General features: G+C 29.9%; 1 protein-coding gene across 1 annotated transcript; it reads left to right on the forward strand.

Annotated features, from left to right (window-relative positions):
• The first annotated feature begins 307 nt into the window (after positions 1 to 307).
• On the forward strand, positions 308 to 3,448 carry LOC145185597 (synaptotagmin-16-like). Its single transcript, XM_080061547.2, has one exon. It carries the CDS (start codon positions 1,878 to 1,880, stop codon positions 3,291 to 3,293), a length of 1,416 nt encoding a protein of 471 aa, XP_079917673.2. The 5' UTR covers positions 308 to 1,877; the 3' UTR covers positions 3,294 to 3,448.
• Positions 3,449 to 12,568: the final 9,120 nt, after the last annotated feature.

The raw sequence follows: 12,568 nt of genomic DNA on the forward strand, positions 1-12,568 counted from the left end.
TTTTTTCCTTTTTTAACAACTTTGAAAATAAAGAGTTAAATTTCAAAAGTAAATTTTAATGTGCGAAAAATGCGCGAAATGATTATTAGCAAATTTTTTGTTGAAACGTCATTTATTTAGTTTTTTCACTACAGAAGATTTTATTAAACGTTCAAAAGTTAATTAGATATTTTTTTTATTTACCGGATTAGATGTTTTGTTAAAAAGAATAATTGATCAAATCCCAAATGGATTTTAGCTTTGTTAAAGATAATACCAGATGTTTTTTTTTATTGTGTACTTACTAGCTATAGCGTGTTGTAGTGTTTTATGATGGAATATAGTGTGATCTATTGCGTGCAGTGCGTGCTGCAGTAGAGCGGTTTCAGATATTTAGAGAAGTTCTTTAGCTTTATGGAATTCGTTAAGATCATAGGATTGTTTGGGTAATTTTTAAAGGTACATGGAAATGTTTCGGACCATTTCAACAATTTATTTCGTTTTTGTTAAAGTATCGAATGAAATTTACAACACCTGAAAGAGATGTTCGGTTCGTGTTACAAACTATGCTCTATATACTGTCTACATTAGGCGTTTAGCTGTAGAGTCAAACTCGGATTTTCTTTTCCTAAGTGCTGAAGAAAAAAGTCCACAAATGTCAAAGGGGTATCACCATAAAGATAAAGTAGCCGCAAAGAAAAGATGTTCAACCAATCAAAAGTTCTGCTTTAAGAATCGAGCTCGTGATATACGTTTGCGTATCTGTATGTTTTTTAATTATATGAACTCTGTCACCCCTTAATGAATTTTTAATATCAATAAAAATAGCAAGCGGAGTCCACAGGCGAGAGTGGACTAAAGTAAGCTGTCAACATCCGAAAAGTTAAAATAAGTTCAGCTTCGTTAGTTTTGAAATTTATAAATTTGTGATGGCTTTAAAGAAAATTTCAAGTAACAAAAAATATATGTACAAAAAAAACAGACGATTGTTCGACTCATCTGTGCTAAAAAAAAAATTCAGATCCTTTATAATTTAGAATGAAAAACGACCTGATCCGTTAAATGAACATTTTCAAGGAACTCCTCTTCGAATATGACACGAATTCCCTGGATGAAACAATAAAACTCCTAAATCAATAGAAGCGAATGTAACGGGAGCTTTAATGATAAGTTGACGTTTTTTTGCGACAAAAACGTTTATCGAAAAATTTTTTGTCCGAATTAAAGAAAAAAAAAAAAAAACATCAAAAAAGATTGACAAAGAAATAAAAAAGGCAAAATATTTTCGAAACTCTTAGAAAGCAAAACTCATACATAAATTTAAACCTTTTAGAGTTTTTTGGGCGTTCCAAAATTTAGATTGAAATTTGTGATGGGTAAGGGATGGAGAGCTCTTACGATAGCCACAACCCAGATTTTGCAAACAAGTCAGAGAATTTCCTTTTTTTCCCTCAAGCAAGTTGAAATAACTTGCTTGAGAAAAAAAAAAGATAAATATTTTGAAAATGAGAAGAAAGCATTAGAACTAAGTGACAATACGTAAATACATAAAACCAACTACACAAAAATTCTTTCTAATCTAAATATCATTGGATTTAAAAGTATTATTAGCAAAACATTTTTTCGTAAGAGTTTTCGCCTACAAAATATTCTTTTGATAAAATATTTTAATAATTTATATTACAAAAGTTAAGAACAAAAATTAAAGTGAGAAACTATTTTTAAAAAACAAAAAACATAACAAGAAACACCTGCGGTCAGAAACACCTGCGCATTCGGCGCTCTTTTTTCCTCTTAAACTTTTTACACAAAAATGCGTCAGAAAATATAATTCTAACGTACTTTTATTTTTCGGTTTTCTGATAGACGTAGTTTTTAACATTACTTTTATATTAGCAATGGGAAATGCTCAAAATTTACTCTCTTTAGAAGTTCCTTCAAAGGACTTATGTGTTTCACTCAGTGACTCAACTTTACTGTCTGGAACAGGTTCTACTAGTAATTCACTAATTGATTATGGTCAAACTGCACAATCAAGAAAAGGGATGCCAGTGTATTCTGTAAATATGAACGACGAAAGAACTTATGAATACATGCCTAGACAAAAAGAACCAAAAGATAATAAAAATGAATATAATCCTGCCTTTGCAGAAAGCCCACCCTATATTGATTGTTATGGTAGTCCTTTGACATACTCAGACCAATCTACTGATGGAGAATCAGCAGTATCAGACATTTTTAAAAATATGACACCTAGAGATCAACTTTCAACACTATCAGAAACCAACTCAACTTCAATGCACCCGTTGCCAACCAAATTGTTAAATATCCCTCCGTCAATGATAAAAATACCGGAAATACCATATACATGTGCTCTAGACATAAATATAGATTACACGTTACACGTCGGAAAGCTTGTAGTTTATATGAAACAAATACGATTTAATATAAGCCGCGTTGAAGAGTTTGCATTAGAAGGTTTTCGAATCAGGGGCAAAATAAAAAGTTCTTTATTAAATCCGACCAAAGGACAAAAAAACTGCTCCAATATTTTTGAAGCATCACTTCGCGATAACAAAATAGTCTATGCTGATTTAGATGACGTCTTTGTATTTTATTTATTCCCTAGAAACGGGCTTGCCTCGATGTCTTTATCGTTCAAAATTTGTGTTTGTAAAAAGATTTTCCGCGAATTTAACTTAGGTGAAAGTATTATGCAGTTAGGTGAACTTGACCTTAATGCTGAAATGTTACCCACAACTATAACTTTCGGCGAGAATGTAAACCTGCAGAAAAAACCCAGGTCACTTCAATCTGTTGTATTGCCTAAAAGTGAAAAGCTTGAAATCTTAGTATCACTAGAGTATAAAACAGATACTTCCAAGCTCATTGTAAATGTAGACCAAACAACAAAACTGGACGAATTGAGGTACGAATCTAAACGGGAAATTATTATACAAGCTGAATTGGTGTCGCCTTCTTGTGAATGCGTCCAGCGTAAGACTACATTTTTAAAAATAACAGAAGATAACCCTGGTTCGAACAAAAGTTTTCAATTTGACCTGCCGCAAGAAGATCTTCTTATCAACACCTTAATGCTTAGCGTCTCTTTTTCGGCCACTCGGTGGCTTCAACAAGAAAAAATAGGGTGGATAGCATTTGGGAGGAATTGTAGTGGACAAGTGGAGGCGGAACATTGGGATATGATGATTAGTCAATCGCTCTTGAGAGAGCCGGCAGTGCAATGGCATTGTTTATGCGAAAGCCCTGATATAAACAAAAGCCATACTTTACTAACGCGTGTATTTAAATAAACATCTTTTTCTATTCAAAAGCCACATTTTTGAGAGTTACTAATTTATCGAATGTAACACTCTGTTAATTTACCGAATGTAACGCTGCGTTTAAATCATTTGCCGACTGCTCAATATTTTCAATTCTCAAGTTAATAAAAGGTTTTCATTATTAACTATGCGTATATTTATTCCCCAATCAGCAAATGATTTTAATTTTTAGGAAAAGAAGATGGAAAAAAAAAATCTTTACGGTCTACTAATTATGGTCTGCGAAAGAGAGTGTTGAGGAGTTTGATGGCTGCAATCACACCCTTTAAAAATTTTAAAAAAAAAAACGTTTTCTTTAGTCCATTACACAAAAAAGATCATTATTATCAATGAGGTCTCACATGAAACAATCCATCATTTTACTTATCTTTTTAAATGTATTGCTTATGAGATATATTTTCTGTTAATCCTTATCGAAATGTTAATAAGTAAATCGTGGGTGGTTGCAACTAAAATTGTATAAAAAGCGGCCATCGTTCACCTTACAATAAACCTTTTTTTTTTATTGCAAATTTGGTTATAATAGTTTCAACAGAAATACAAATCTTGAAAAACGTTTTTTTTTTTCAAGTTATAAAACGAATTTTCAGAAGGTTTTAATTACACTCTGCTAATCCAACGCGTTTCACAGCAGTTTCGCTTCGGCGTTTGACTAAAAGAAATTTCGGAAAAACAGGTTTTATCACGTAAGAAAAAATTTGTATTTGATATTTATAAGTTACATTCAAAAAAATTAGAACCAAACCAAAAAAATGTACCAAATTAGAATTTTTTTTTGTTCTTTTAATATTTGTAAATAAGAAATTAGGAATTTAATTTTTTTAGTCGAAACTCAGGTGACCAAACGTAGGTGACCAAACATCATTTTATAGTACACGTATTAATTTAAGTAAATGAAAAAAGGTTTGCACACCACAAAAAAGGGCACGATGAAGAAAGAAAAACATTGGGCAGTTGATCTGCATTAGAGTCTTGAATGGGCCAAGATTTATTGTTTTCGACTTTATATCAAATCTTATGCAATGTGATCATAGGACACTTCGTTCTCTAATAGTTGATGCGCACAGTTGTTTCTCATTATAAAAAATCTCAAAACTTAAAAATGAACTATAATAATATATTCAATTTACTAAGACTTAAAGACAGTTCAGATAAAAGACATCATAATATTTTAAAGAAATCCTCATTCTTATTAGTATTAATTATCAATTCTAAGACATTAAACCGGAACTCTAAGATTAAAAACTTTCTTTATCAAAAGCGAAAACAGGCCCGGCCGCAGCTGGATAAAACTCAGGGTAAAATGTAAAAACTTTGATATCATGTCAGAGATTCTTTGCCACTTATTTAGTTTTATTGAGGAGAACTTTGGGCGCGACTCGACTTTCTTCTCTCCCTTCTTTTCCCTCTGCCCTATTTTTATGATTGATTATAATGGAGAATTTTATGCTGATTCGTATAAAAAAAGAATCGTATAAAAACAAAATTAAAGTACTGATTGAAGTTAAAAGTAGAAAAATATACAACAAATCGCTAATATTCGCCATTTTGAATAAATAACGTCATTAAATGATTTTGTTTTAAAAAGCAAAAAGTGCCAGCCTGGTTTTTACAATTAAAGTTTAAAAAAGTTTTTTGGTTTATTATGAACAAGCTGTGTGCGAATGAATTCGTTTCGAATACGAATAAACTGTAAATTTTATTCAAATTTTATTCTCTTCTTCTTATTAAAAAATGTTATTTATGTGAAGCATGTGATTCTTATAAAACATTGGATTTTTTTTAACACAATCAATTCAATTTTTATGACAGAAAAAGCGATTTTTTATTTAACAACATTCTAAAAAACAATTTTTTGTATTGGCACGCATAATAATAAAAACAATTTTTACGAGGGTTAACTTAATATTCTAAAAGGAAGTCGATAGCTATATCATTAGATAGATTTTATATATATATATATATATATATATATATATATATATATATATATATATATATATATATATATATATATATATATATATACTGTAAACAATTTTTATTTGTTTATATTGTTAGTTGTAGTTTATAATCAATTAAAGTTATTCGACGTATATTTTAAAAGATATTTTAGACGTAAAAACCGAATACAAAGTGAAGTAATAATAATTAAACACAGTAGCGTACCAGGGAAGTGAAGCGGCCTGTCCCGTGTGTCACCCATTTTGGGGTGACAATTATTACATAAGTTAGAAAAAAAAACTAAATGGCTTGCATAACTTTTTCCTTTTAGGGGATTACCCTACAAGCATTGTAGCTTGATGTGTAAATCTGGCGTGTGTTAATCGCCGCTTAGCAATCTTGGTATATTAGTCATAGAACATAAGACATTACAAAATATAAACTTTAACGATGTTATTTCAGAGCTTGCAGTTGCCAAAGCCAGAAAGAAGATATTTTAATTGTAAAATAAACACATATTATAAAATATGTTTTTGCGTCTTCGTTGTAATTGCGCTTAGGTATTTGTTCAAAATTAGAAAAATAAATATTAATTGTTCCATGAAGTTCATATTAAATTTATTGCTTTTAACTTTTGATAAGGTGACACCACCACTTTTCCCCCTGGGTCACCCGAGCTAATTACACCACTGATTAAACCCAATACGGTTCGGTATCTTCATACAATTAGAGAAATAAGTATCCGAACACAAAATTTTATTGTGAAAAACAAATTTTAGCGAGTTATTCAGAAAAAAAAGTTTTTGATGGAAATTTTTACGGTTTTTCTGAAAGTAAATTTAATCATGATTTCAGATGACAAAAACAAGATTACATTGATGAACTTTTTTTGCCCAAAGTTTAACTTTTTTTGCCCAAAATTTAACGATTTGCCCAAAATTTAACGATTCCTTATGGCGTGTTGAAACCGTGACGAAAGATAATTATCCTAACACAATGTTTTCTGAGTGATGAGTAAAAAAAGATTTTTTAAGCAATAATTCAAATCATTTTATTCTAAAATAATGAGTAACCGCTAATAATCGACTGATTTTTCAAAGCAACTTGATTTGTTATTGAAACCGTCAAAAATGGTAGTTAAAACCAACGTCACAAGCTCAGCGCAACCAAAAGTTATAGACTTGTTTAAACAAGGTAAAACATTCATATTGATACAAGAAGCGGCTGGAATGGCATTAGGAACCATCAGCGACTTGGTTAAAAAACACAAAAGGTTTGGATATGTGAAAAATCACCCAAGATCAGGAGCAAGCCACAAAACAACACCGAGAATTGATCGACAAATTGTGAAGGATGGTGAAGGATGGTGGAGGAAAGCCAATTTTTATCAGCACCAAAAAGCGTCAAACCTTCTTGAAAAAGAACTTGGAATTCTTAGCTATTCGAAAATCGATTGAAAGAGAGTAGATTTAAAGCAAGAGTTTTACGTAAGAAACCATTTCTTTCAAAAACCCATTGAGAGCGAAGACTCGCATTTGCTAAGCAATATGTAAACATGGCGCTATCATTCAGGAAGAAAATTTTGTAGACTGAAGAATCAAAATTTAATCTTAAGTCCAATGGAGCTTAAAAGGTATCGAGAAAGGAAGGCGCCAAAAGCATTCAAACTCAGCTGCATTCAAGGAACAGCGAAATTTGGTGGATGCAATGTTATGGTATGGGGATCAATGACTTGAAATGGAACAGGAAAGCTGGAGTTTTTTGATGGAATTATGGACTCTGACATTTATGTAAACATTCTCAATAAAAATCTTCTAGCCTCAACTCGTAAACTGCGAATGGGAAAACATTTCATCTTCCAACAAGACAACGATCCCAAACAGATTAAGTTACTTAAATGGCCGGCTCAAAATTCAGATCTCAATCTAATTGAAGCTGTGGGCTATTCTAAAGCAAAAAGCCAGGCGCACGATGTATTAAAAAGAAAGAAGAGCTGAAAATCTTGCTCTATGAACCTTGGGTCAAATTGATTCAGATACGATAAAGAGTTCAGTTGAATCAATTCAAAATCGATTCGCAAAAGTCATTAAAGCCAATGCAAATTTTTTTTTTCAAATGCTTATGAAAATGAGGTAAGTTCATGAATATTAGAGAGTAGTGGGTTCGTTCATCGCTCTCAATTTTTTTTTTTTTTTTTAATTTTTCGTAACATTTCTCTAAATGTGTCAAAAATAATCAATAAATGTTTTCCGACTGAAAAATGAGTCAGATGACAAAGGTAGGCTTCCGAATCACCCGGGAGGAAGTCCACAAAATGCTACAACCTCTGCTTTGATTAAAAGTTTAAAGTCAAAAATAAAAAGCAATCCCATAAGATCTATAAGAAAAATGGTCAGGAAAGGTAGAGTAAGTGGCAGTACCATCAGGAAAATTGTTAAGGATAACCTTCAAACAAAGTAAAGAACAAAAACAAGAGATCAAATGACACAGACTCAAAAAAAGCTTCAAGACTGCCAATATCAAAAAGGTTGCTCAACATTCTCAAAGATAGAAAAAAGCTAAAGGTCTTACTTTCTAATAAAAATCTTTCCGAGCTTGATTCTTATTATAACAGTAGAAATAGATAACATAAGTACTTAAAAAGCTGAAGATGTCCCAAAAAATATCAGACATATTTTTCAAACGAAGCATCCTGCAGCAGTTATGGTTTTTGGCTTATTGCCTCAGGCGGAAAAAAAAAACCTCTAGTGTTTTTTTCTAGTGGCTTAAAAGGTTCCTCCTAAGGTGAGGAAAAATTGTGTTCCAAGGGGACTGGTTTCTTGCCCATACTGCCTAAAAGTTCAAAAATGGCTGTCAACTAACATGCTCTAATTCTGATCAAAAGAAAAGTGGTCTCCAAGCAGTCATAACCTGAATCCCTTTGACTAAGTCATATGGGATAAAATTGAGTCCAAGATTTGTGCCATCTCTCATTCAAACTTGAAATCTCTGGAATTTTCCATAAAGAAGCACTGATTAAAAATGAAAGAACCTTACATCAAGAAAGTTTGCTCAAGGTTCAGAACTTCCTGAAGGCAGTCATTACTGTCAATGGAGGACACATTGAATGATTGTCAAGCTAAAGGACAAAATAAAGATATATTATTTATAAAATAAAGGTATATTATTTCCATTTTTATTATATATTAATGTTGTAGGCTTAATGGTAAAAAATCAAACTTTTTTCTTTTGAGTTTCTACGCACCCTGTACTTTTAAAAGATGGATTTTAAACAACGTTAATCAGTAATCAAGATGGCAAATATTAGCAACTTGATGTAGATTTTTCTCTTTTCAACTTTATATTAGAGTATTTTAATTAGATTTTAAGACCTGTAGTTTGTAGGATCCTTAATCAGTATCTCCATCATAATCAATAACAAAAATGGGGTGGGAGGGAAGGGTGAGGAAAAAAAAAAGAGGAAGAAGGAAAAAAGAAGGGAGAGAGTTGATTACAGCCGGATTTTGTAGCTATAAATACTTTTAATCATGTATTAAATTCCATATTTGTGTATTAACAATTAAAGCATAAATAAGAAAGTTTGTAAAAAAATTCTTTTTTTAACAATATTTATTATTAATCTTGAAGTTAACTAGAATATGATTCCTCTTTTTTTGACAAAAAAGCAAACAAAGAAAACAACATGATATTCTTATTACAGCCATTTCTTATTCTCATTAAATTTTGAGTTCTGTCACATAATTATATAATAATCTTATATGTTTAAATTATTTTTATCATAAATATAATACCATAAAATTGTAATTTTTTGTACTAATACAACTGTGAGTTTAATTAAGAAAATTGCTGAAAAGTTTTTAAATTAAATTAAAGTTTTTAAATTACTTAAAAGTTTTAAATTTTTATTGAATAAAAAATAATCTCCTAATAATTATCTTCAACTTACTTTTAGTAATAATTTTTGTCTCTTTAAAGGTTTTTTACACGAAACCATTTACTGCTTGTATCTAATACAAATGGTTATCACTCTAAAGGGAATTAAAGTCAAATTGCTATTTTAATATATTTAATGCGTAAATTGTTCTGGTAAGTTAAAAAAATTTTGGTCACATGTTTAAACATGACAAAACAGTATGCCCTTTTTTTTCTTTTTTTTTCTTTTCCAAGCATTTTTAAGTATTAATATTGTTGTGCAATTTCTTTATGAATTTTGCTAACTACTCCTGTTTTTGAATCAAGCGAAAACGAAGTTAAAATTTAAATATATCTGCGGTCATATAACGGTCATTATAACAAAATGTCCTGAGAGATCAATTTAAGAAGGGTATGGATGGCACTCCATAAAACAGTATAAGTTTCATTCAATTTTAACTAACCAATTATGCTAAAGTATTCGAACAACGATTTCTGATTGAAATTAGTTAATTTTAAGAAGACATTAACTCTGAACATATGCTTTTTTAAGAAGACATTAACTCTACTAAGAAGACAGTAACTCTATATGTTTTTTTAATCATAAGGCTTAACAAAAGATATGTAGAAATTGAAAAAAATGCCATCATTTTATATTATTTAATAGTCTCAATATTTTAGATGGAAAATTAATTTAAAGATAGGCAGCTCAATAAAAAAAAGATCCAAAGTTCCAAAGACTGCTTAGTGGTTGGAGTTTGTTGAAAATGTTAAGCGCATACTCTGTAGATGCAGAGCTGTAAATGATGCGAATGGATCGCTACTAAAATAACTAAATTTGGCTTTTTTTGAAAACATTTTATGCTGTTTTACTAAAAAATAAAAGAGAAATTTATTAAATAAATTAGAAGTATCTAACTTAACAATGTAAAAAAATCGAAAAATATATATATAATATAAATATATATATATATATATTGTTTCTTAAATCAAATTTTTTGTCAAACCGTATAAGATATATTGTAATCTGGCTCTTATGTTTGTAACAGATTTTAGCTGGATAATATTTACCCTAAGTAGTTTGCTAATTCGGTTCTTGTAAATAGAAATAAAATTTTGAAAAGAATTCTCTATGAATGCTGTGAAGCCGATATTCGTTTCAATTTAACAAAAGCTTTTATAGCTTTTTCATTCAGAGGTTTAGTGTATAAGTGATGATGTTAAGCAAAAACATTAGATATTTTCATGTTTGTAAGAACTATCCTTTATATTAAACAATACAAACAAGAGCAATCATTTTAGGATCAGAACTGACATAAAAACAAAATGTAAAGTGAAAGTTAAAGCATTTAGAAGTTTGTTGCATTTGAATTCCTGTCAGTGCGACCTTCAGGCAGTTTGCTTAGCTATATGAAAATCACACTGGGATGAAATATCCTATAACAGATTTAAAAGTGTTTTAAATTTTCAGTTTTTATCTCTGTTTTGTTATTGGTATAATTGATATGTTTTTTATTTTTCTGAAACTTTTAAGCTGCAAACAATAAACAGAATTTGGAAAAATCCAAGAAAATGCGTTCACTTTTCATATACACATCACTAGATAAATATATGTACTGTAACAGTTTTTCAAATTTTTAAATTTTTTATTTGCTTTTGTTTCTCAAACAAATGTCACGCTCTGGCTTAAAGTAATATTAGTCCTTTGGTGTGATTTCATCCTAACATTGCTTGTTTACAGGTGCCAGTAAAAAATACCTCACAAAGGAGACATTTGTTTTCTAAAAGTTTCCGTATAAATTGTTGATCCCATAATCCTAGGATTTTTCACAAAAGTTTCCCGGGATTTCGGGAATGTAATAAAAAAAGTAAAGATAAATAGGGATTAAGTTATTAACTTATTTGTACATCATAAAATGTTTACTAAATATTGTCTTTGTTAAAATACTTGTTACATAGCTGTTTATTCTCTTTGCAATATTTTAATTTAATTTCGAACTTTCGGCTTCATTTTAATTCCAAATCGTCGCATGAGAATTAGAGGGTTCTATCTGCTTTTTTTTTTTTATATTATAAGAATTTATTAAAAAAGCTTTAATTAACGATTAATAAAACAAAAAAATTAAAACCTATATAAATAATATCAGCTTTATTATGAAACATGAATAACAAAAAAGTCGTATATTTTTAATTATAAAAAGTGACAGGAATAAAACGTTTTAACTAAGAAAAATTGAAAGTTTAAGTCTCACAACAACAACAAATATTCGATAGAACCCTATAATTTTTATGCGACGAAATGTATGCGTGATTCTCGAAAATTCTTCAACTACGGTTTAAATTAATGAAGTGATAGAAAATGCTGTGATAGATAAGTTTAGAAATTTCTGAGGTTTATTCTGCAGAATAGTTTAGGTACCGAGAAGAGTGGGCTTTATACCTTTGAGAAAATTAAGAGGGTTTCAGGGTCCACGCAACACCTTTTAAAGTGAGAGAGCCACGCCTAAATTATAGTGTCAGCAAATTAGACAAAGTAGAAATCACAACATCAACCCTATCATCATTTTCATTTCTACTTAAGCTTTATAATAAAAGCTTTATCACTCTGCTTCGAATGATTGGCCAAAACTTCTTTCTAGTTATAAAATCTAACCTTTAGCTTTTTCTTCTAATACAATCTGCATTGTAATTACACGTAGAGATGCTGAGGAAAAAAGGTACAACTATATTACTTATATTTTATTACTTATACTAGCTATATTTCTAATTATATTATAATGAAGAAATCTTATTAAGGGGAAAAACCCACCACTTCTTTTGTAAAGAATGTTATTAATCATGAGAATATAAATTAAGCATGGGAATTTCGGCCTTCGAAATCGACGAAATTAAACGAAATTCGTGTTTCAATTTCGGATCGAAATTGAGAACGAAATTTCGATTTTTTGGATTGTTTAATTTCGCGAAAAAATTTCGTATAATTTCGGGTCATTGAAAGTAACGAAATTGACACGAAATTAAACATAAGTTTTAATTTCGAAATTCGTGAATTTGTAATGTTTAAAAATTTCGTCTTTCGAAATTCAATATAAATTTCGATACGAAATTGAAACACGAATTTCGTTTAATTTCGTCGATTTCGAAGGCCGAAATTCCCTTGCTTAATATAAATGTAAAAAACTATTTACCTCTGCGCACCTTTTGCAGTCAGAAATGGTTTACAGCAATTTTTTTTGATTACTTTCATATCTTACTGTTAACATTTCAAGATGGTGAAAAGATAGATTAGAAATTCTTTTTTCAAATTTGTACATTTTACTAAGAAACTCATGAGCTCGTTTATATCTTCAATCAGATTTTTGAATTAAGTTTTTTTGGTTGCTTATAAC

Source organism: Hydra viridissima, unplaced genomic scaffold (assembly GCF_058129835.1).
Source record: "Hydra viridissima isolate aposymbiotic clone 2 unplaced genomic scaffold, HvirCarnegie_v1 scaffold_9, whole genome shotgun sequence".
NCBI lineage: Eukaryota > Metazoa > Cnidaria > Hydrozoa > Anthoathecata > Hydridae > Hydra > Hydra viridissima.